This window comes from Suricata suricatta, chromosome 12, assembly GCF_006229205.1.
Source record: "Suricata suricatta isolate VVHF042 chromosome 12, meerkat_22Aug2017_6uvM2_HiC, whole genome shotgun sequence".
NCBI lineage: Eukaryota > Metazoa > Chordata > Mammalia > Carnivora > Herpestidae > Suricata > Suricata suricatta.
Window position 1 is genome coordinate 22,364,143 of NC_043711.1, and position 25,615 is coordinate 22,389,757.

At 45.9% G+C, this 25,615-nt stretch overlaps 1 protein-coding gene across 1 annotated transcript in view; it reads left to right on the forward strand.

Moving 5' to 3' along the window:
• The window catches only part of CACNA2D3 (calcium voltage-gated channel auxiliary subunit alpha2delta 3), an 833,443-nt gene that overhangs the window by 429,267 nt on the left and 378,561 nt on the right, over positions 1-25,615 (forward strand). Inside the window, exons 12-13 of the mRNA XM_029917881.1 lie at positions 16,340-16,429; positions 24,820-24,933. Coding sequence (XP_029773741.1) covers positions 16,340-16,429; positions 24,820-24,933 — 204 coding nt within the window. The remainder of the gene's footprint in view (positions 1-16,339; positions 16,430-24,819; positions 24,934-25,615) is intronic.

Here is a 25,615-nt window from a genome sequence, read left to right on the forward strand (position 1 = left end):
AGGATATGCATAGATGTGCTGATGGGGAACAGGGAGGTGGGGGTTTTGTGATCAAATAAAAAAGATGACAGATTAAACAAATTTAAATAAATTTCTTTGCTGCAAGACTGCCCAGAGCCTTTTAAAATACATGGGTTGTGACTCTAGAGAAGCATTAGATAATTCACTTTATAGCATTTTCAAACTTTTTCTAGGAGCACCATTTTATCAAATAAGATTTGTGGTTGACAGCTTGGGAAATGGCACTGCGTTCTTTTGCGAGGGTTGCTGTGACAAAGTATCGCAGACTGGGTACCTTGACACAACAGAACTTCATTGTGTCTTACAGGTCTAGTGGCTGAAGTCCAAAACCAAGGTGTCAGCAGGGCCAGGAGCCTTTTAGAGCCAGAAGGGGAGACTCCTTCCTTCCTCTTCTAGCTTGTGATGGTGGCCAGCAAGCCTTGGTGCCCTTGGCTTGTAGCTACATGAGTCACTCTGGTCCCCGCCCCCATCCTCACAAGGCTGTCTTTTCGCTCCCAGTGTGTGTCTGTGTCTCTTATAAGGAACACTGGTCAGGCTGTGTTAGGGACTCATCCTAATGACCTCATCCTAACTAATTACGTCTGCAATAGGTCTATTTCCAAATAAGGTCACGTTCTAAGGAACTAGAGGTTAGGGCTTAAACCTATCTTTTTGGGAAGGCAATTTAACCCCTGATAGCTGTTAGAAGTAGTTTACAACTATTGTAATAAGTACCCTACACTTTACTTTGTCGTTTTTGTCTGTTTTTCAGTATAAGCTGCTCGTTTAAATTTTACATGTTTAAAAACAACAGATTTTCATCAAAAGTGCATAGAATAGCCACATATAATACTTCTAAAAAAGTCTGTGTCCATACCTTGCCTCAACTCAAGATTCTGATCCAGTGGAGGGTGTGTGATAGAATTTACGCAGGCTTGTTTGAATACTCTGCATTTGAGAGACTAGATGTGACTGGCTTCTGTGCTCTGGAGTTTTTTCAGAGCCTACATATGGATCTTCTTTTCAACTGCCTCTAATACCTGCCTTTCATGGTTTTCCTTCACCAAAAAGTAGCATTGTCATTCTTTGCAAACATGTGGTCATGATGTGTGGGACAGCCCGGTCTCATCCCAGAGCACAGGGAAGAATGTGTAGGTGAGGGATGCATCTGGGGACCTGATCACGTGGCCCGGACGAGCCTCCTGTAGCAATAACCTTTGAGAGCTTTCCTTCTAAGGCACCATGAGCCAGGGCGAAGTATGGACACAGCCAGACTGGATTAAATACATTAAAATTGTGCTGTGTGCGTGGCATTTCCCGTATGAGAGTTACAAGGAGCTGAACTGGGATTTTGAGTCACATGACATTTCTTTTTTTTTTTTTAAGTTTATTTATTTTGGGAGAGAGAGCGAGAGGGGGAGAGAGAACACAAGCAGACTTTGTGTTGTCATTGCAGAGCCTGAGTCAAGACTTGATTTCATGAACCCTTGAGATCATGACCTGAGCCAAAACAAAGGGTCAGTTGCTTATCCCACTGAGCCACCCAGGTACCCCAGAGTCACATGGCATTTTTGTTTTAAATTAAATCCAAGTTAGTAAACATATAATAATGATTTCGGGAATAGAATTTAGTGATTCATCACTTACATATAACATCCAGTGTTCATCCAACAAGTGTCCTTCTTAATGCCCCTCACCCATTTAGTCCTTTCCCCTACCCAGCACCCCTCCAGCAACCCTCCATTTGTTCCCCGTATTTAAGAGTCTCTTATGGTTTGTCTTCCTTTCTGTATTTATATTTATTTTGCTTCCCTTTCCTTATGTTTATCTGTTTTGTATCTTAAATTCTACAAGAGGGAAATCATACGGTATTTGTCTTTCTCTGAGTGACTTACTTTGCTTAGCATAATACCCTCTAGTTCCATGCACATAGTTGCAAATGGCAAGCTAATTAGTGGACAGATGCCCAGTGGCTGATCACCACCAGAGAACCTTTTTTTTCTTAATTTTTAATTAATGAATTTTTAAAAATTTTAATCCAAGTTAGTTAACATACAATGCAATAACGATTTCAGGGATAGAATCTAGTGATTCATCACTGACCCCTAAAACCCAGTGCTCGTCCCAACAAGTGCTTAATACCCATTAACCATTTAGCCCATACCCCCACCCAATACCTCCGCCAGCAACCCTCAGTGTGGAGAACCTGTTTTCATTTATTTATTTATCAATTATTAAAATTTTTTTAACATTTATTTATTTTTGAGAGAGAGAGACAGAGCACAAGTGAGGGAGGGGCAGAGAGAGAGGGAGACACAGAATCAGAAGCAGGTTCCAGGCTCTGAGCTGTCAGCACAGAGCCTGATGCAGGGCTTGAACCCACAGATTGTGAGATCATGACCTGAGCCGAAGTCAGACGCCCGACCTACTGAGCCACCCAGATGCCCCTGGAGAACCTGGTTTTGAGCAGCTGACTGGCGCACCAGCAGCAGACAGGACATGGCACAACCCTGCCTTCTCCAGGCACCTGTGTGCGGAGGACGGACCCCACAGCCCCTGGGGCTGGCAGACACAGGGAGTGGTCTCAGTGCCTCCGTGGCTGGACATGAAGACGAGCAGCATGGGTGACTGGCGCAGGTGGATACAAATGAGGAACATTATGAGACTGTCCCCAGTAAAGAGACCAAAGTAGTAGAATTGAGCATAGTTGATAATTCTGTTCATCTGTGACTTTGAGCCACAACGTTTCTTATAATATACATGTTTATTAATTTACATTTTTACCTGTCAGGTAGACCGCACATTTGTAAAAGAGGCATTTTCCTTGGGAAAAACACCTTGGATATTTAAAAGAGGTGTATCTTTAATCTTACAATGACAGTGAATCTTAAAAAAAAAAAAAAGGCTCCTTTATTCACATGTCTTAAAATTCTTTGCTGGAGAGATTTCTTCTGCTATTTTGTTTACCTTGCCAGTGACTGAATCTTAAATTTCCTGCGATAAGAGAGCATGCGTGTTATCTATAAAGCTCTGTGCTGACCTCGTGTCCTGTGATGAGGACCCATGTGTCCATTTCCTGTGGATTACTGCAGTTTGGTTTTCAGTGTGTGAATGGCCCTGGGCCTCTGTCACCTCTTCTGTGAGGTCTGTGCTTTGATTTGCTCTCACACCCCTCCTGCTGCTGATCTGGGAGTCCTTGGGAAAGGCTTCTTGTTCCATATTAGGTCATTCTATCTTAGTTCCGAGTCCAGATCCTTAACAAGCTCTAAGTAATAATTTATTAAAAACGGTCTTGGATGTTGCCTATAAGTTCCTACCATGTCTGGCTCCTTCCTGGCTCTCCAGGCCTAAGTTTCTTTTCCCTCTCTGTGCTCAGTGGCTTTATTAGAATCATTTAAGTGTGCTCAGTTTCTTCCTGCCACAGGATCTTAGTACATGCTGTTTCTTTGCCTACAACTCTGATGTCCTAGTCTACTTGTCTTTGCCTACTTAACTTCTGGGCCTTCCCTCAGTGCTCCTGTTCTGCACCATCCAACTACTGTAAGACTTCCCTCGATGGCTCTTGTTCCCTTGCATACATTGGTGTTACTTCCTGACTGCTGTCTGTACACCAGATCTGCTCTTGCTTAATTGATCAAGTATAGTTTGTGAAATTTCAAGGAGTCTTGATCATGAGCTGCTCTGTTATTGGAGTGAGATTCATACTACATTTTATGCCCTTCATGAGCTTCTCACATGACTGCTCCTTCTCTGACTCTTCAGTCAGCCCATTTTTGCTTTTTCTTATGTCCTTCCTTTCCTCTCATTACCCAGGTGTTACCTAAGACAAACAGAGACACTGTGGAGTATGAATGGTTAAGAAAGGGGGGTTTATTGGCTCCTTGAGGAAATGGCTTTTCTAGGTTGGGGCAGAAAATGAACGAGATGAGCCTGGCACATGTTGCCCATTGTGAGAGCAGGAAACTGAATTTTTGTGAAAGGACTTGGTTGCAAATGCTACAGGGAAGAGGCTTCCACTGACCAGAGAATGGGGTGCGTTTAGCATCTCTCCCTAAAAAACTAACAGATTGAAACACATGGTGTATGTTATAATCCATGCTGATAATAAATATCGGTAAAACCGCAAGTTCAAAATGATACTAAAAAAACTGAGAGGGTCACGTTTGGTCCAATCACTGTTTTGAAAACCAATAAACAAATGAAGATTAGCAAGCATTTATCCATCTTTCCTATAAATGCTTCCTCAATCGGCTAAATGGTGCAAGAAGCGGATGCCTGTGTGGCTCAGTTGGTTAAACATCCAATTCTTGATTTTGGCTCAGGTCATGACCCCAGGGTCATGGGATTGGGCTCTACCTCAGGCTCTGCACTGAGCTTGAAGCCTGCTTGAAATTCTCTCTCTGTCCCTCTGCCCCTCTCCCCAGTGTGCTCTCTCTCTCTCTCATACACACACACACACACACACACACACACACACACACACATACAATAAAGTGCAGGAAGGAGAACTTTTTTCTAGAAATTTCTAGGAATTTTTAATAAATGTTGAGGGCTGATAGAACTGAAATGTGGCCCCTAGTGAATTAATCTAGGCATTGAGCATCAACGGCTGTCAACATCACAAGACTATCAGACATTTGTCTGAGGGAAGTAACAATAGCATATATGAAGTAAATATAGCCATCCATCCATAAGTAGTCAGTCCTGAATCTGATCAAGCATCTAAACCTAAACTTCAATTCACTAACATATAGGGGACAGAGAAACATGTTAAATGACACCTCAGATTGGCAATCAGTGAAATGTGGATTCTGAGACACTGTTCATGACAAATAACTTGGTTTCTTTAACGAAAAAGTGTGACAGAAATAATGAAGGGAGAACTCTAGCCTGTGAGACTTAAGAGACTTCTCAACAAAGCACAAGGTGGGGACTTTATTGGGATCCTAATTCAAACTGTGGCTGTGATTGACACAATATGGAATGACTATTAGGCTTTTGCTTTTAGTCCTTTTATTTAAGAGACATCTATTATACTGACATATTCAGAAATGAGATAATGTGATGTCTGGGGTGTGCTTCACAATAATCTGGATGAAGGTGTTATTAGTTATCTGTTGTTGTAGAACAAATCATCCCAAAATTTAATGGCTTAAAACAAAAACCATTTATTATCTCACACAGTTTCTGAGAGTCGGGGATGCCGGAGGATGGATGGATCTGTCTCGGGGTCTCTCATAAGATTGCATGCACGGTGTTGACCAAGGGCTGTGATCATCTGAAGGCTTGACTAGGATGGAAGGTCTACTTCCAAACTCATTTATGTGGTTGTTGGGAAGAGATCTCAGTTCTCTTATAGCTGTTGGTTGGAAGCTTGTTTCAGTGGGCAATCCATAGGGCTGTTTCTGTCAAAGCAGTTGGCCTCCCTAGAGTGCATTATCCAACGGAGATTGGGAAGGCAAACGTGCTGGAAGCCGTAGTGTCATTTACAGCCTAACCTTGCAGGCGGCGTACCGTCACTGCTGTATTCTCTTGGTCACAGAGCCCAATTCTGGATCACAGCCCAACAGCCCTGGAGGACCCCATGCAAGACCGTGACTATCAGGAGGGAGGGGAGGGTCATTGGGGGCCATCTGGGAGATGGCTCCCATAAAGGAGATAGAGGAAAGTGGTGGTGGGATATTGATAAAATAAGATTCACCATGAGCTGACAATTGGAAATTCTGTAATAAAAAGGTTTTTGGGGGTTGGGGGGAAGTATATATTTTAAAGACAGAATGTTTTAGATTTAAATGTCAGCCCTGACATTTATTAGCTGTGAGATCTTGTCAAATGACGTGAACCATCGGAATCTGTTTCTCCATTTATACAATGAGGGTACCAAGAATGCAGTGTCACTGGGGGCTGTCGTGAGGCTTGAAGGACACACTACTCGTGAGTGCTTAGGCCAGGGCTGGTGTGTAGAAAGCACGCAATAAATACTAGTTATCCGCACTAATGGCTTTTCTTCTGTCTCAGGCATTCTTTCTGCTAGACCTCAAGCCATTCACAGGACCACCTACTTTCTAGAAATCCTTTAACTTTTTAGAGGCATATTGTGATTTTCTCTGGAAAAGCTACCATTTGCTTATCTCCTCTCTGGATGTGTTTCCTGTCAAAATGCTGCAAAGACCTTGCTCACTGTGGAAACTGTGTGTGTGTGTGTGTGTGTGTGTGTGTGTGTAGACGCACGTGTACACACACACACACGTCGTGCACATCTTGGCTTCCCTGTACATTGAGAACGTGGACTAAGCCAGTGAAGGGCTGCACCTCTTCCACAAACTGCTTATCCATCCCCTGTGCTGCAGTTATTATCTGTCCAGCACCCCCTCTTCCCTCCTGTCATTGAAGTCCCTCATCTTTACCGAACCCGTTTGGTGAAATTTAGATAGGACTTTCCCCAGTGCTTGCTATTACAACCTCAAGTTCAGAAATGGGCACATGATCCAAACCTGGGTAAGTCAATGGTCCCATTCTCTGGCCACCTGATTGGCTCAGCCCCAGGTACATAACCTAATCCGTGTGTTTCTGGGGACTTTTCTGATAAAAATATTGTGGAACTCGGTCTGGTGTCATGGTGCCAGATTTGGCAAAGCAAATAAACAGAGCACCCACTTAACTTTGAATTTCAGATAAACATTGGATACATTTCTAGAGTATTTTCTGTTGCTTATCTGAAATTCCAAGTTGATTGGGCATTCATAAGCTGGCAACCTTAGCTCTGGCCACTGGGCAGACTGAGCCAGGAAAGTGTGACACCAGGGATGTAGGCAGCTGTGTGGTCAGGAGCCAGGTTGTAGAACAAACCCAAGCGGCCCCCGGAGATAGATGCAGAGGGGCCTAGTGTGCAGTGCATCATTGAGTCCTTGCTCCCGGTCCTCCCCTTATAGGAGCCAACGACTTTCCTTTTGCTATAGGCACACTTGCAGGGGGATTTCGTTTTTGCTTTTAGAATGTTGATTTGGATACTTTCATAGCCTCAAAATACAGTGCCTTTGGTGCCCTACTGATACGACTTAACCTTTATTGACTGCTTAGTATATAAGTATTAAGCACTTTGTCTGATTATCTCATTAAATTCTCATTGTAACCCTGCATGGTATAAGTGAAGAAATTATTGACCTAATAACTTCCTTTCTGTGAGCTGTTATATTGGTATTAATATGCACATATGCATTGTGTCACTTTGCTGTGTGTACTCGGTGTTTACTGTAGTAAGGTCTGAAATAATAAGACCCTGAAAAACTAAATTTTCATTAGTAGGGGACTGGTCAATGTTGATAAGTCCCTAAAAGAAAAAGATCACAATGCCATGCAGCATATTTGTTTATTCACAGATTTCCATTCAGATGAGTTTGATATCCGTATGTAATTAATTTGGCAAATTACAGAGATCATTGAAACAAATACATCTTAATTGAGTACAAGTTTTACAAAACTATGAAAATCTTCCAAGTGATTCTACAAAAAAAAGTTCTCATGTAGTTGACTCATCAGGTCACATGTCATTGCCAGGCTGTCCCAGAAATGACTGTTGCTGTCACTGAACGGGCGAGCTTGGGGTGGGTCAGGGCACATCCATCACCGTCCCCTGGGCTGTGACTCCAGATGCGTGTTCTCAGCATCTATCACCTTCCACTCTGGGCTGTGGCTTTGCATCTGTGTGCATAGGACTGTCAGCTTGACCGGGAGGGGACAGCTCAGAGAAGATGAGTCCTCGGCATCCCCAGGGCCACATCTGCATTCCATTCTCCCTAGATGCTGCCTATGAATACATATCTCTTCAGAGCGGAAGCTTCCACAGAGCTTGGCACCGTGCTTGGAATTAACTCGAACGGTGACTTCTGTCTGCTCTCGCACACTGAAACTGATGCAAGCATTCCTCCCCTAAGAAGCAAACCTGAGCCAAATCAAGGTTTTCATAAAGTTTATAGAGGATGAACTTGGACCTTCAGAAATGTCAGAAAGCTGTGAGGGTGAGGCCTACTGTTTATACACACACCCTCGCACTGCATGGAGACACAAAGCAGGCGTTTTTGTCCAAGTAGCATTTGGGCTGTGGCTTTCCTCAGTCTCTCAGGGGTGCCCTGAGCACATTCCCTTGACCCCTAACAATGAGGATAGTGAATTAACACGATACAGCAGTGAGTCATCCTGGACACAGCCTTGCTCCGAATGGCTTTGCTCCAGCCCCTGTTCCGCCTCAGGTGTTTTCTGATTGAAAGAATCGCAAATCCTGGGCTCCTCACCACCATCTCACCTGGCACACATACTGCTATTGCCCTCAAAATGATGTTGTCGCCAGTGCGACTACCTGGTATGAGGTAGTGTCCGTTGTTCATGTCCGGGAGCTCCCTCTTGTCTCCGGTTTGGCATGGGCATTAAACAGCTGCTATCTTCAGACACTTCGATTCGTTTTAGACGACACTGAGGAGAAACCAGGACTGGCTCAGATAGGGTCCTCTCAGGATCTGTACTTTCTCCCCCAAATTGCAAACAGCTGGGCCTGCTCTTTAGTACCGCGAGCCTCTTGGGCCATTCTGTTTTTGTGTTTGAGAAACACCATGTCACTGTCTACTTTTCCTGCTGGAATCGAATGACAGTCTGATTCGCTGGAGCCTGGGCTTTGAGGTAGCAAGGCCACGAGATGTGTGCCACAGGATGTAAACGGTACTGAGTGGGCACTGCCCGAGGTCCCTGACCTGTGGGTGCCCAAAAGATGCAGCATAGTGCAGCCACAGGATTTCTCAGACTCAGCGGGAGCCTGGGAAGGTCATCTCGGGGATGGAGTTGAAAGGGTGTTGTCAGAGGGAATTATATTAGGATGAAGAGTCCATATTTATGCTAAATCATCTTGTGGGCGAGTATCCTAGTTAGGTCAAAATCAGGTGTGGATGCCTTCTGGGTCTCTGAGAAACAGGCCTCTGTGGTGTTCGTTTGGAGCTCAGTGGCAAGGACCACAGAGATGTCAATGAGTCTGACATCAGAATGTGAGTCTTTGCTTGTCTGTTCAGGCTGATGTAACTGATGTGACCCAGGTCCCTGTTTTAGAGGGCAAGGGGTACCGTGTCTACTATTGCTAGAGCTGAAGTGGGTGAGCCTGTACAGGGTACCCTCACTTTGAGCTTCTTTTTTTTTATTATTCTTTATAATGTTTTTTTTTTATTTTTGAGAGACAGAGAGACAGTGCGAGCAGGGAAGGGTGAGAGAGAGGGAGACACAGAATCTGAAGACAGGCTCCAGGCTCTGAGCTAGCTGTCAGCACAGAGCTCGACGCGGGGCTCTAACCCACAAACTGTGAGATCATGACCTCAGTCGAAGTTGGATGCTCAACCGACTGAGCCACCCAGGCGCCCTCACTTTGAGCTTCTTAATTTTAGTTTGTCAGTAAACAAGTACCTTAAGCCACCTGACAGCACCGTACTAAGTAACGTAATAAAGTCAAACATTGATAAAGGCCTGCACTGTAGCTGTCCCCCAGGATTCTGAGCTCCTGGCCATTTGGATGTTAGGTATGAACAGGCAGCAAGGAACAGTGGGCACACACATGCTTCCTATACCTGCTCTGCTCACAGGCATGATCTTAGTGCATTGGATTTCATTCACAAGTCACAAATTCAAAGGAAAATCATTAAGAATTTCAAGACAGTGACGGCAAAGCATTAAACCAAACCCGGGGCCGTGGGTGGCTGCCTAGACCACATGTCCACGGAGCCAGTCCTGAATAGGATCATGGCTTTGCACATGACCCTACAGACTCAATCCTCCCCTGAGGACTGTACTTGGTCAGGGAGGCAGGAGCTGACCTCTCCATGTCGGGAGGGGCTGTGTTGTGCAGGGTTTCAGGTATGGAGCTCCGCAGTTTGAGGCTCCCTTTCCTCATGCTTGCTCTGCAGTCTTGGGCAAACATTTCACTTCTCGGGGCCTCCATTTGCTGACAGGTACAACAGGAACCTGTTAGGGGTATTAGGAGGATCAGGCGAAATAATGCTTGAAAAACACATGGTGCCCAGCATACAGTTGTCATTGGGCCCGTGTTGGCTGCTGTTGGAGGACTTGCATGAGGCAGTTCCAAAGCCATGGCTGGGGTGCTGCAGTGCCCTCCTCCACAACTGGGGGGTGTAAAATTCAGGTCTGCTGAATGCCAGTGACCTTGATGGGCATTGTGGATTGGTGGTTGTTGGCCTTCCCCCAAAGTCCCCCCCAGCCTGGACCCCAGCTCTGTGGATGGGGGATGGCTTTGTCTCCTGATGTCCACTTGTCATATTAGCCCCCTGCTTTTAATTGGGAGGACTCAAGCATTCGTTATAATTATGTACACAGGGAAAACATGATTGCTGTTATCACAGAGAGCAGTATCAGTATTGACTCAACGCAATCAAATGCTGGTGGAGGGAGAGGGTTATTTCTCCAGAACCCTCCGCTGGCCTGGATGTTGTGACTGTTTGGCGGAGATAAGCAGCCGTGCCGGGCCCGCTGGCACTCAGGCTCGGAGGCTGTGGCGCGCCCGGTTATCGGCCCAGGAATAAAGCCGCGCTAATTGCTTTGGAAGCGAGGCCTTTTCCCGGGCAGCAGCAGCATATGCTGCCTGAGTGCGCGAAGCAAAGATAAAGAGCCACCCTCCCCCTCTTTTACTGAAGTGTAATAACAAAGTGGAACTGTCACCATTTCCAATAAATTGTTTATTTTAAATTAGAAAAATAACGGAAACTGGCTACCTCCTGGCACACCGTTGTGGCGGGTCTTCCTGGCCGCGCACTCTCGAACCTTCTGTTCTCTGTCGCTGGCTCCGGAACACACTCGGGTCTTGGTGGTGAATTCAACCGCGGGTCTTCCTCCATGTAATCAAACCTGGCCCTCACGGCGCGAAAGAAGTCATTTTCACTGCCTATTAGATGGTTGTGCTGCAAACCAGAAAGTTGGCATTGAAGGCTTTTGGAGTTTGAAGCTTTGTAGGATTTTTTTTTTCAAATATTTGTTTATAGTGAATGTGAAATTGAGATAGTATCACATTTCTCTGTCATTACTGTTCTTTCATTCAGATGCCTTCTTTCCTGTAATATCAGTGAGAGGTCAGCCCAATACCCCTTGTGTGAAGAGTGAGCTGAAGGGGGCGCCTGGGTGGCTCAGTGGGTTGAGCTTTGGCTCAGGTCATGATCTTATGGTTCATGAGTTCAAGCCCCGCTGTGGTCTTTCTGCTGTCGGTGTAGGTGTAGAGACCATTTCAGATCCTCTATACCAACCCTCTCTCTCTGCCCCTCCCCCACTCACTCTCCCTAACTCTCAAAAATTAATAAACATTAAAAAAAAAAGAATGAGCTGAAGGCAGTGTCTTCCTGAGGTGTTCAGGGAGGGTGAGTAGCAGCGTGGGACTCAGTCTCCTGAATTTTAGGGTTTTTTTTCTTCCAGAGTCCATGGGGTCTATATACCAATTGCTTGTATACAATGATTATAATGTAATTGCATTAAATATGACACATTTTGAATCTTAGAGCAACAAGAGCTGAGAATTGGGAAAAGAAAATTTGTATTGTTGAAGAGGCTGCAGAGCAGTGGGCCCGGCCCCTTCCTTCCTTCCCAAACACCACCCTTGGAGTGTGCGTGGTTAGGATTCCTCCTAAGCAAATTCTTCCAGGTCAGGAGTAGTGGAAGCAATGGCCGTTAAGTCTGTACACACCGGGGCCGTGCCATGCAGTGCCTTACTCCATCTGGCAGGAACACTCGCAGGACATAGGTAAATCATGTCGTGTAATGCCACTGATTTAAGAGGGGAGGCTGGGGATGGAGGAAATGAAGGGGGATCCTTGTAATCCAAGGGGAGGGCTTTGGAGGCATTGTTCCACCCAGAGTCATTGTGATGGCTGTGGTCATTAAGGTCCTTTCCTTTCAATTAAGAGGTCCAAATCCAGCTAGATCTGGTCAGGCAAAGGACCAAATTTATTGGCTCACATACCTGAAAAAGCTAGGCGTGCCTGGTTCTAGGACCCAAGCCAGATAATTCTACTTCGCCTCTTCCATTATGGGCTCTTTTCTCGTTGGCTGTTACCTTGATTCAGGTGAGCTCTTCCTGGCAGCAGCCTAGCCTTGTTCCCTACCTGTCAGTAATCTCAGTAGAGAAAGGTTCTTCCCCACATTTTAAAAAGGCCCGGGGATTGGGTCCTAGTCCCATGCTTGATGATGCCTGGTAAAATTCAGGATGGAATTCACAAATTGGTCAAGCCTAATAAATGGGCTCACCCCTTGATCTGGGAAGGAGGAAGAGAGATGTTAACTTCACCCAAACCATATGAATTATGAGGCACAGGGGGAGAAGGAAAATCAGCAGAAGGAGAATGGATTTTGAACAGGCAAAAAGTCATCCACCTCTACTGGGTATAAGCCTTAGTTTCCTCTGATTCACTCTTGATCAGTGGCTTGGTAAGGAGGAAGGGCCAGTCTTGCCCAAGTGTCTCCAGGTAAGTGCTGTCCAGGAGAACTTTATGCAATGAAGGAAACGTTCTTTGATCATCACTGTCCAATGCAGTAGCCAGTAGTCACATGGGGCTATTGACCACTTGAAATGAGGCTGGTGGGACTGAGCAACTGAGTTGTTTTTGTTTATTTGTTTTGGTTTTTTGGGGGGGAGGAGAGAGAATGAGAGAGAGAAGGGGAGGGGCAGTGGGAGAGAGAGAAATAGGCTCCATAGTCAGTGAGGAGCCCAACACAGAACTTGATCTTAAAATAGTGAGATCATGACATGAGCTGAAATCAAGAGTCAGACGCTTAGCCACCTTGAGCCACCCAGGTTCTCCAAGCAACTGAGTTTTTAATTTTAGGTAATTTTACTTAAACGCAATGCAGATGGCTACATAGAGCTCTTGTCTGCCACAGTGGACAGAGCAGCTCTTAATAGAGCCACATCGCTGGAGAAAGTTCCCTGGAAAGCAAGGCCTCGGTTTTGTGTAGGGCGAGAGGTGGGCCAAGGATTAAATGAAGGTTAGAAGGCCGGGATGGTGACGTAGATTTGGTCCAGGTATTCAGTAGGACAAACGGAGTCCAGACACGAGGGAGATGAGATGGAAAGACCCAAAAAGAGAGTCCTTCATCTATGATGTCATTTGGAAACCCTTAACCTGGGGACATATTTTTTCCATGTAATAGAGGGACCAGATTTGTACCAGAAAGAAAGTCAGAACTGACCTTGTTATAAAGTTGAATTGAGGGGAATTCCATAACATGTTACTACATTTTACTCTAAGTGTCCGACAATAAAAGCATCCATTGCCTGAAGCAGTCTTTCTGCACATGACATTCAGACACACACAGATTAAAGAAAAATTAAACGGGGTTGCTATGTTATTAAAAAAAAAAAACAATGCTGTGTAAACTTGTGTGGCCGAGCACAATTAAATGCAGTTGACAGAAATGACATCAGATGAATAGAACGAACTTGTGAAGGCAAGGTCTAGCCACAGCAATGTGAACCTGGGGTGGGTTCAAGCCCAGCCTCTCTGCAGGCTGTGTGATGGGCATGTCATGATGCTCTGTGTCCTGCTGGGCATGTGGGGACCTCCCTGAGGTGATGCCTGCTGAGCCTAAGTCCTTCCTGGTGGGCATTTGTCACTTATGAGTCAGGTTTCCCTAGACGGCCATTCTTGGAGAAGGCAGACGGATCTGTTTTGATCCCTTCCTGCTCCCTGCAGCCAGGGCTCCTGGGCTTCCTCTGATTCAGGTAACTGTCTGGATTTGTACAGTGAGTGCTTGTGAAGGACGTGCCATGCTCTTGGCATCCTGCTGGGCCTGGGGCATCCAGCAAGAAGAACAGAGAAGCACAAGGTTTGGTTCCTGTGGTTTGACTGGGTCCCTGGCCCTCGGCATTCCTCTCTCCCAACTCCCAAGCCACTTGATAGTTACCTATAGACTCAGCTGCAGCACAGATGTAGAGATTAAGAGCTCATGGCTGGTACTTGGCATAAAAATAAAATAAAAGTAAAAAAGTAGCCAGTGAATAACAGGAAGAAGGCATTAGAGTGGGTGAAGCAGATCAGCGTGGGACCTGGGCCAGGCAGCTACAAGGTGTGTGAATTTGGGTACAGTGCTGAGCCTCATTCTTCCCATCTGCCAAGTGGGTTGATGGAGCCTTACAGGGTTGTTGTGAGGATGCAGTTGCATGTTACTTGCTAAGGAGATGTCATGAAGCAGGTTTCCGTAACTAGGGCTACTCTGGTGAACTTGAGAGTAGGATTGCTGTGAGGGAAGGATGGATGTGGGAAGGGGTCTTGTGGGTTATGTGAGTATGTCCAGGAGGAGCAGCCAACTTTCAGTTGAGCCTTGATTCATGTTAGATCTGGGTGTCATTAAAGCTAAATCACCATGAGGAGCCAACTAAAACTTCCCAGTCCAGTTTTCTTTCTTTTTTTTTTTATGGTTTTTATTTATTTTTAGGAGTCAGAGACAGTGTGAGCAGGGGAGGGTCAGAGAGAGAGGGAGACACAGAATCTGAAACAGGCTCCAGGCTCTGAGCTAGCTGTGCTGACAGCACAGAGCCCGATGCAGGGCCCAAACCCAAGAACCATGAGATCATGACCTGAGCCGAAGCCGGACACTTAACCAACTGAGCCACCCAGGCGCCCCCCCCCAGTCCAGTTTTCCAGCAAACCTGCAGCCCACCCTCCCATGACCAGTGGCCCCTGATGCTTCCTGTGGTGGCTTAGAGACAGTAGCATCTTAGAACCCTCAGCATGTCCTAAGATCGGACTCTGTAGGTATTCTTATTCTGTGGTTGGTTTGGAGGCCCTCAGGCAGACACTTCATGAATGGATATCACTATCTGGATGCCGATGGAATGCTTGGGGCATTGATGGGTCCCAGGGCATGGAAGAGAAAGAAAGCCATTCCTCAGCCAGGAAATCACCAGTGAACGTTTTCCATGAGCGCACCCTTCCCGTTCCCCCTGGTGGCTCCTCCATCCAGTTTCTCCTGCAGACAAGGGTGTGGATGCCTTTGGGGAGAGAGCAATTCATTTCAGCAGAACAACAGTGGTTTTGGAACAGGTCAATTGGAAAATAATGCCAGGCGCTATGCCACTGTGGACACAGGTTTTGGGTCAGCGGACTTGCCACAAGCTCACGTGTCCCTGGGCACGTGCCTGGACCTGCTCTTGCCTTTTTGTTGAGAAGCAGAAACATAATGGGCTCCAGGCTTACTTCTTTCTGCCCCCTTTACTCTCCTTCAGCTGATGCTGGGTTTTTGTGGATCCAACATGGCCAGATGGGCCTTGGGGATGTTTCTGAAGATGCTTGTTCCCTTTTTGTGAATTCCTTGAAGCTCTTATGATTTCTAGTCGGTGTCTCTCTGGCCATAGTCACAATTCTTACCTTGTGACCCAGTCTTTATTCTTTACTCCTTGGAGATGGTTTGAGCACCTTTGTGTATCAGATATGTGGTCGTCATGGCAGACAGAGTAGGCCACCAGACATGCCTGGTCTCAGGAACATCATCGTCTTGAGTGGGGGCAGAATCTAACCAGGCAGTTACATACCTTGAGTGCTGAAGTGCAAGGTATATCTGAGCATGGGGTGCAACATGGGGTCCTAAAGAAGCATTCTTTTTTTTTTTTAAATTTTTAAATTTTTATTTATTATTTTGAGAGTGTAAGCAGGGGATGCAGAGAGAGAGGAAGACACAGAATCTGAAGCAGGTTCCAGGCTCTGAGCTGTTAGCACAGAGCCCAATGCAGGGCTTAAACCCATGAACCGTGGGATCATGACCTGAGCTGAAGTCAGACGCTTAACTGACCGAGCCACCCAGGCGCCCCCCTAAGGAAGCATTCTAAGGCAGTTTCAGAGATGGGGGTGTCTAGGAGATTTTCCTAGGTGGAATGGAGGTGAGGTCCCAAAAGTAGGTGGACCAGATGTGGCAGGAGAGCCAGGAAATGAATGGGGAATGGATTCTCTGGGGAGGAGAGCATGGACGCAGTCTCAGGAGTGATCAGGAGCGGAAAACTTGAGGGTAGAAGAGTATAGAGTGAGTTGTGGGAGATGAAACTGGAAAGGAAAGTAAGAGTTTTAAATAAATTAAGTACTTTTCACCAGAATTAAAAGAATTTTTCCCTAGAATGTGATCAAAACTAAAAATGCATATGAATGGTAAATTTTATACTGAATAAGTTCTTAAGTTTTGAATTCTGAAGGAAAAAAACCACATTGTGACCATTTTGGTCTGAGACACACTGGTCTTGGTGTATGCCTGTTCACCTGGGGTTAGCATTTCACATAACTGTGCAGACACTAATGAATTTTCTACTTTGTCATTTCAGCACTTCAGGGAGCATCTGGATAAACTGTTTGCCAAAGGAATTGGAATGCTGGATATAGCTCTGAATGAAGCCTTCAACATTCTCAGTGATGTAAGCTCTTCTTTGATTTGCCTTTCTATTGTCCAGGAGAATAGATGGTCTTGTTTGTTTGTTTGTTAGTTTGTTTATTTTGGTTGTGGGCCAGCATTATTGTTAGCCCCTGCTAACAATTATTGTATCCTCTGGGGACCTGCTTCCAGCCAGTGAGGCTGGGCAGGGTGTATAGTGCCCTCCGATCAGGGCACTCACCCACCATGCTTGTTGGCTCTGAGACTACCAACACTTAAAGGCCTTCTAGTGTGGATTTTGCCTCAGAAACTTTCGACTTCTCCATAGAATAGACTCATTCCTCATTGTGTTTATACCGAATCCCTGTTGTGATGTTCCGCGGAAGGGCTTTCTCTGTGCAGTATGCTTGGGAGTGCCCTACCTATCCTGGCCTTTTCTTCTAGCCCCTTGGAGATTCCTAATACACATTCATAATCAAGGTTCCAATAAGTACTACAGGAAGGAATGCCACTTAACCAACTCTTTCTCACACTTCTTGGAAAAAGAATCAATTTTTCGAGTAGCACCTGTTAACCTTCCATGAAAAACTTTGAGGAATGTTGGGCTGGTGATTCCGCCCCTCCAATCCAATTGTATTAAGCTAAAAGAATACATGACTTTTGTGTTCTTATTACTCTGGGAGAGTAGTGGGAAAATAATCACAATCTTTATCAATGCAGGTTGTGTGTCATTTCTGCATCTAATATGTGTTATATGTTTTTTAATGTCAGACACTAGGAATGCACCAGAGAATAGACTACACAAAGTCTTTGCCTTAATGGGCCAGTCCAGAGGTTGGGAAATTATGACCCATGGGCCAAGTCCAGCCTGCATCTTCTTTTTGTAAATACTGCTTCATTGGAGTGCATTCATGCCCACCTGATTATGTATCTTTTATGGTAGTTGATTAGTTGCCATAGAGACCATATGGTCTGTAAAACCTAAAATGTTTGCTGTGTGGCCCTTTACAGAAGTTTGCTGGCCCCATATCTAATGAGAAAAGATAGATGAAGTGCCTAGTCCTCCGGAGAACCCCATTGTGCTGGCATAGTATGGACTTGTGCTTTATACAGTGAGGTCAGGAATGATCTCTCTGGTTAGGTGACCTTGGTTGGAGTAGAGACCGTAAGGAAGTGAGGGAAGTGTCACTTCAGAATTTGCCAGCAAGAGGAGGGAGTACAAAGGCCCTGAGCCAGAGATGTTTGGCATAGTTATCATAAGAGACCAGTGTGAGGAGCAGAGAGAGAGAGAGAGAGAGAGAGAATGAGAATGAGAATGAGAATGAGATCATGGAGGTAGCAGGGGCCAGACTCTGATGGCGACTTTGGCTCTTGTTCTGTGTGGGATGGAAAGTCCCTGGAGTCTGAGCAGAGAATGACATGACCTACTTGAGTTTTAGCAGTATTTCTCTGGCTGCTGTATTGAGAAACAAAGACAATAGGGAGGCCATTAAATTATCTGGGTGACGCGCACCGGTGGCTTGGACACCGGGCGTAGGTTAAGATGTTAAGCAGTAGAAAAATAGCAGTCACTCTAGGTGTTTCAGACAGCAGGGATTTACTTCAGGGAATTGGTTGCGTAGGGGATGGAAAAGCTCAGAGACCAGAGAGTGAAACTATCCTCAGATGGGCAGTAGCAAGAAGCAGCTCCTCTCTAGGGTAGGAGGGAAAACAGGAGCAAGGGATGCCATTGGGGCCTCCTCCCAGTGGCCATCCAGATGGGAATGGGGTCATGGAGGGCCTGCCCAGAAAATCCAGAGTCACAGGGGGAGGCCTGTCCTGTGGCCGCTGGCACCCTGGGAGAGAGGCAGCCGTTTCCAGAAAGCCAGGTCCCCAAAGGAGAGGATGAGCCTTGTTCAAACTCTTGGGGACCCGGGAAAGTGTGGAATGCAAGGGAAAGGTGCGGGGTGGAACTGAGCGCAAACAGGCACTCAATGAGGCAGCAGTTACGCTGGGCTGTTGCAGGAGCTGGGAGACCAGCCAGGGGCCTAGAGGCCCTGCCGCACCGAGTCTTCAGGCCGCCCTTGGGGCCCCGGGTACGGGTTTACAGATGAGCACCCGGCGGCATCACACGGCTCATCCTGGTGGTCACTTGTGCCCAGCTCCAGAACTGGGGGTTTTCTTACTCAGCTACACTAGCCTCTCAAGCCCTAATCCTAAATTCTTTTTTACCAAGAATATCAACTGGCACAGAGAAGGCCATTTAGATTTTGGTCCTGAGTCTGTGTTGGGACTGCAGAGGAGGGAAAAATAAGTGCCACATCATAACCCACGGCTCTTCCCTCCTACCTGGCCGCACGGGGCTGCTGGCTACAGGTCATTCACATTTGTGTAACGCTCAGTGTTTGGGACAGTGCAGCCCTGGTAACAGCTTATTAATAATTTGCGAACGTAGCTGGCCAGAGCAGAGGGCCAAGCTACATCTTTAAATTCTCATTTGAACCCTGGATAGGCAGCGACTCAGGGCTTGGAAATGCCAAGCTCTGCATCTACGGCAGGCTCTTTCTTGAAAGTCAGATTGAAAGGATTTGTCACAATTATAAAATTGGTTCTCTTTTTATCTCAAAACCTTAATGTATAGAGCAGGGGGAGGCCCTCCGAGCTGGTGAGGGCCCTGTTTAGAAATGTGCCCTGCCGTGAATTGCTGTTTTCTGGCTCTTTGGTAGAAGTGGTAAAGGAGTTAGGGAATGCTTGTCATGTGAGGTCGGTGGCCTCTGGAGTCCGGCAGACTTGGGTAGAGCTTGCCGTGAGGACTTGAAAAACTCTGCCTAGCCTCGTCTGTAAAATGGGGATAGGGATAGACCCAGAACTGGCCCCATAACTTGTGAAGCCCAGTGCAAAAAGAAAATGCTCAGAAAACATGAAAAAATGAAAAAGAAAATGTTCAGAAGTCATCAAGAACCTTAAGAGAGCGACAGCAGGGTGTGACGCTGGGTACGGGCTCTGTGCCGCTGTGCACATCGTATGAAGCTGGCCCTGGTGGACCGGGGCTGAGAGTTCAGCACAACGGAGCAGTGCCTGCCTCCCTTCAGCAGGGCTGGGGTGGCTGGGAAGCGTCATCTCTGTGACCGTGGAGTCACCGGGCAGCCTCAACTCTTGCCGGGCTGCCTGGGGCTTCTAGAGGCAGCTGGAGCTCTTGATGCTTTGGTCTTACTTCCTGCCCAAGTCCTTGGGAATGTCTGCTTCCCTTTATTGTTCTATTTCTCCTTTCTCTTGTCCTGGTCCCTTCTCTCTCCCTGTCCTGTCCTCTTACCAGTTTTGTCGCCAGACACTTCTAAGCCAGTGTTTCCAATTGCATGTCCAGTCGATGCTGGTCTACCAGGATACCACAGGTGTTGTCGAGGTGGGGAGATGCCATCCTCTTGTCCCAGAGACTCACAACACACCTGTGCATGTCCAAGGTCTTCAAAGTCCTGCAGGGGACAGAACTTTTAAAAACATATTTATGCCAGTGCTCCAGCGTACTGACTCAGGAACTCCTTCTATCATATCAGAACGTGGGGGGTAGGCTCTTGTAGAAGTCACAGCTCACCAAGCACGCCTCAGGCATAATGTGTGTGTACACTCCAACGGGCTCTATTAACCCCCAGCACCTCGCAGGTCCAGAGAAATCGCCAACACACGGTGGATTTCTTTCCTTCAGTCCTGATGACAGAAGTATTTTTGAACCAGGGAAACCTTCCACACGCATCTCTGCTCTGCCTTCACCTGTAAAAACCCTCTGGGGTCTGGCCAGTCAGAAAACCTAACGGATCCCATATAAACTCCAGATAGCAAGAAATGGAAGGGCCAGAAATGTCACAAAATATCCCTGGTTGAGACTGGTGGGTGGTTGGCCCCGCATTTTGAGTGCACGTTTATCACCGAGAGAGAAACATTTCCATCCTGTCTCTTGCCACTGGGCTTTTAAATAGCCAAACATCTTGAAAAACACAGAGATGGTTAATCTCCCATGAAAATGAAGCTTTCGCCATTTTCCACTTCATCAGTATGACCTTTAAGTGGTATAATTCTCCTCTGTGTACCGCGCCTGCCTTTGCCAGCCAGTAGGAATCAAGAGGTATTTCTCAATTACACACACACACACGCATTGTGTGTGTGTTTGTGTCTCTCTCTGTGTCCGTCTCCCTCCCTCACGCACACGCACACACACAATTGGAATTGTGATTATAGCCAGGGCTCAGAGTGGTTCAGAGGTTACTGCAACTAGATGAAGTTAATTCTCTTTTGCAATTACCTGCATTTCAGCGTCCATATTTGCTCGGGCGACTTGAAGGCCTGCAGTGGTTGTACAAAGGACTTTGAAAAGAGGGTTCAAATAAACTTCTAAGACCCTTCCAGCTATTGATCGTGGCTGCATTCATTAGTTTCTGTAAGAACACAGAGCCACTTTGCTACAGTAGTTAGCATCTACCTTGTCATGTGACACCCGCAATTATCTTTTTTGGCGATGAATATGATCTTTGCAGTGATTACCTTTTAAAAATTTTTCTTAGCCAATTAAATAAAATTCGGTGACATTTCAAAGGCTGTTAATCACAACCAAATGCTCTAAATGTCAGGATGCATTGAAATTTTCGCTGGTAACTGATGAATCACTGAGCTAATTGTAGTTCCTCATCAAGCCCTTGTCATTGTTATTATTATGGAAAACACTTTCATCACTCCCGCTATTCAAAAAAAAAAAGGTCTAGACAAATATGCAGAGAAGAGATATTACTCATCAAAGCATTTGAAGTTAATTGCATTCTTCAAAATTCTCCAACTGTAGATTGCTGCAGAGAATGCCAGGGGCGCAGCCAGGGAGGAAAGTGATGTCTTTAAATAAACAGCTCAGGGCAGCCCCTCTTCATCTGCATCATTCAGATAGCTTCATTTCCCACTCTTTCTGGCCTTTTGTTTGGGAGAGGTTTTCCAGGGTACTTTCGACTGAGTTGCATGAACAACAGGCCCGGGGTGTCTCGATTTTTTCCCCTTTTACAGCCTCTTTCAGCTGACGAACAGATCACCTTTATTCAGTAGCCCATTGCCGGCTTTCCTCAGTGATCTGAAGACTGTGTTGAATGCAGCCTCCCCAAAACGTTTCCAGAACAACCTGTTGATAGGACAAGACTGCAGAGGTGTTCCCTCTGGCTGCACTATGACCATAGAATCTTAGTAATGTCTCAGAGTGAAAGGGACAAAGTCATGTACGAGAGACCATGACGTGTGCTTGAGTGTGGGTCATTGAGAGTGCAGGAGAAGGAAGGGGCTTGGTTAAGACTCGGTGAGAATCCTAATGCTCTTGTTTAGGATTGGGGGATGCAGCAGAGAGAAGATTTTGAGGATAGGGTTTTTTCCAAGAGTCTTAGGGTATAAATTGTCCTGTGACAGTTTCTACTGAAGAGCTGATGGGCCATTCAAGATGTTCCTAAAATAAGCAATGAAGTTATTTGTAATTTTTATCTTCCTGAGCAGGAGTTTTCTGGGATAGTAAGTTATACTGATAGAGTAGAACCATAGTTATGTGTGATGGCTTTAGTTCACAAGTATTAGTACCTACTTGAGAATTTCTGATATTCTGTCATGGGCCATGTGTGCTCATTAATTCAAGGACGCTGGTCCAGTCTCAGTTGCAAGAATGGCTGCCAGGACTAAAGTGAGCCTAAGGCACAAAATTTGAGGAACACCCACTGTCAGAGTGGAGGACCTGACGACCGCCATGTGGCCCTAGAATTCTGGAGAGAGTGGGGAGAGGGACAAGCAGGTGAAGGAAATGAGAGGCCTGCCATGTATCCTCTCAAGGACCTTCATCTCTTGACTGGGAGGCCACAGAGTGTGCTGAATCTGGGAGCAGATTCTGGAACTCGACTGCCTGGATTTATATCCTGGCCATTACAGATGGTAGCTGTGTGACCTTGGGCAAGTTAACTCATCTCTCTGTGCCTCAATTTCCCCACTTGCAAAATGGTGATAATGATAGTACCTATCTCAGAGGCTAGTCAAGATTAAGTAAATTAATACTTGTCACCTGGCATATAGTGAACATTTAACCAGCATTGTAACAACCATGTAAGCATGGTAGTCTCATTTTGTAAATAAAGGAAAGGACACTCTGAAATGAGAACTTACTGCAGGCACACAGCTGGTGGTGCTGGGATGGGATTTTCACTATACTATGGCAGTCCATGCACCTTTTAGGTGGCTCTGCTCTGTCCCAATATGGCCCCAAGCAATTCTTTTTGTCCATCTTTCCTTCCTTCTCTCCCTCCCCCCTCCCTATCCCCTCCCTCTTTTCTTCCCTCGATCCTTCCATCCATCCATCCTTTTATTAATCCATCAATCTCTCCCTCCATCCATCCTTCTGTCCATCCCCAACCCTCCCATCTATCTATCCATCCTTCTGTCCATTCATCCCTCCCTCCCTACATCCATCCTTCTATCAGTCCATCCATCCTTCCATCCCTCCATCTATCTATCCTTCTATCCATCCATCCTTCTATTCATCCATCCATCCATCCATTCATCCTCTATCCATCTATCCCTTCCTCCCTCTGTCCCTCCATCCACCCTTCTATCCATCCCTCCCTCCCTCCATCCTTCTAATCACCTACCTATTCATTCATCCCTCCCTTCATCCATTCTTCTATCCACCTATCATCCCTCCCTCCTTCCATCCATCCGTCCTTCCATTCATCCTTCTATCCAGTTATTCATCCAGCTAGTTATAATATTCTCTCAAGTCATAACTTCAGTCTCCACATGAGAATTCTATGTGGACAGAGACTAAACATTAAACATTCAACTTGAATGTTTTATTAGCTCTCCAGCTCACCAGGAACCAGCAGCAAATCCAAGAATAGTCTCCATCCTTACCCAGTGCCATGGTCAACAGATCAAATGTACCTGCTCAGTGACTTTGCACACGCTCTTTGTCCTCTCTGATGCCCCTCCCCCAGGACTCACCTCCTACAGGTGCTATTCATACAACACCTTCTCAGTGAGGTCTTCCCTATCCACCCCCCCATTTTCCATCCCTCTGCTTTGCTCTCTTTCCTCTTTTTTTTTTGTTTCTTGACATTGCCATTATCACACATACAACAAAATTTACTTTTTACTTTGTTTTTATATGTCTCCCCACATAGAATATAAACTACACAAGGGAGGGGGATTTTATATGTTTTATCCCCAGCTCTGTGTGGGCACTATTAAATAATCTGAGAATTAATGACTACACTTCACCAACTATTATGGTGGGAGTTTTCACTACTGAAGTTAAATACTTTTTGTAAGTTTTCATGCCTCGGCATTGTCATAGAATTATAGGGTATTTAAAGGACATGGTGTTGCTTTGAATTGTAGCATTAATGGCATTCATTAAGGGAGTTCTCTAATGCTGAGTCAAGAAAAGGGCACCTGGTGAGGAAGGGAAGGCTCTGGTACCCAGTCTGGTCACCCGGTCTCCACTCTCAAAGACTGGGAGCTTTTATAACACCATGTAAAACTGAATGTTGGAGAAATTTAGGGTCTTACACACCAGTGGGCATGATCTCGGGATTTCAGCCTGCTCTACATAATATGTTAATAAACTAGTATGTGACAAAATAAATATGTAAAAAACTAACATGTAATGTTACATGCTAACAAATACATAAAGGTTTTTTTTAAGTTTATTTATTTATTTTTGAGAAAGTGAGAGAGAAAGAGCATGAGCCAGGGAGAGGCAGAGAGAGAAAGGGAGAGATAGAATCCGAAGCAGGCTCCAGCCTCTGAGCTAGCTGTCAGCACAGAGCCTGATGCGGGGCTCGAACCCATGAACCATGAGATCATGACCTGAGCTGAAGTCAGATGCTCAACCGACTGAGCCCCGAAGCACCTGTAACAAATACGTATTTAAAACAAACCCTAAAAAAGGGGGGTGCCTAAGCTTCTCGTATGAATAGGCATGTTCCTGACTTTTTTCTCTATGTGTCCAAAACCTCCTGATTTTATTATATAGTACAGTCTGTACGCATCAAACCAGACTCATTTAGATTTTAAAAGAGACACTGCCTGCCATGTATCCTGCCACCCATATAATGTGTTCAAAGGGTGACTGTGCCAGTGCCTTTGGGGCTTGTATCGTGAAGCGCTGCCTGTGCTTGAAGGTAAGAGAAGTTGTGTGTCCTCGAACCTCACTTCCCACCCTGAGTGTGTGTCTCAGAAATCCCCTCTGCGGTCTGGATTTCATTCCAGTTTGTCAGAGCAGATACGGTGAATGCATGAGGAGAGACTTGTGATGTAGGTTGCATTTGGTGAAGCAGAACGAGCTCTTGTTTTGAGAGGCTTCCCAGGCGCAAGCCCTCACGCCTCTGAAGTCTCACAGACACACAGAACTCCCTGTGCTTGTTAGTCTGAACCTATTTCTTCCCGCAGTTCAACCACACCGGGCAAGGGAGCATCTGCAGCCAGGCCATCATGCTCATCACCGACGGGGCAGTGGACACCTATGACACTATCTTTGCGAAGTACAATTGGCCAGATCGGAAGGTGAGTTGATGCTGATGCCGTGCAGCGCGGTCCATGGAGTGCCTGTGTTGTGCTGTAACCCCCAGCTTGTCCAGGGATAGGTACCCCATCGAGGCTTAATCTCATAATGACCTACTGTTTCTTGGGCTTGTAGTTTTTGGTTGACCAAACCAAATACTATGGCTTTCCTTGTTTCCGAAATGAAACCTTTGGGAGGAGAGAAGAAACCTGTAAAGACATGATCAATGTGTTCAGTGAAAGACTCATTGAGAAGCATGCTTGGTCCATATTGGGCAGCACTTCTGTCTTCCGTGGAGCCAGAGCTGCTTGGTGAGTCCGGCATCTACAGATGGTGACGTTGGCCATGGTGGCTGCCCAGTCCTGTCTTGGATGCTTCTGTGTTTCTCTGGTTCCTCCTCCACCACCCTCACTACCCTCCTTACCACCCAGAAGCTTCTCTCCATCTCCTAGAGCTGTTTCCCACCCTTGTCAAAGCTTGTTCTCTATTTTGATTCCTTCTTTGCACTCCGAGTTGACATTTATTTATCTGCTGAACCCATATGTTAAGGTGTCAATGGTGGATATTAACACTTTTGGTGTCTCTCAGTGCCTAAACCAGAGACTCTCAGGCTGTTAGCCAGTTTGAATTCCCTGGAGAGATTTTTTAAAATTCTGGACACTTGTACTCTATCCCATACCTACA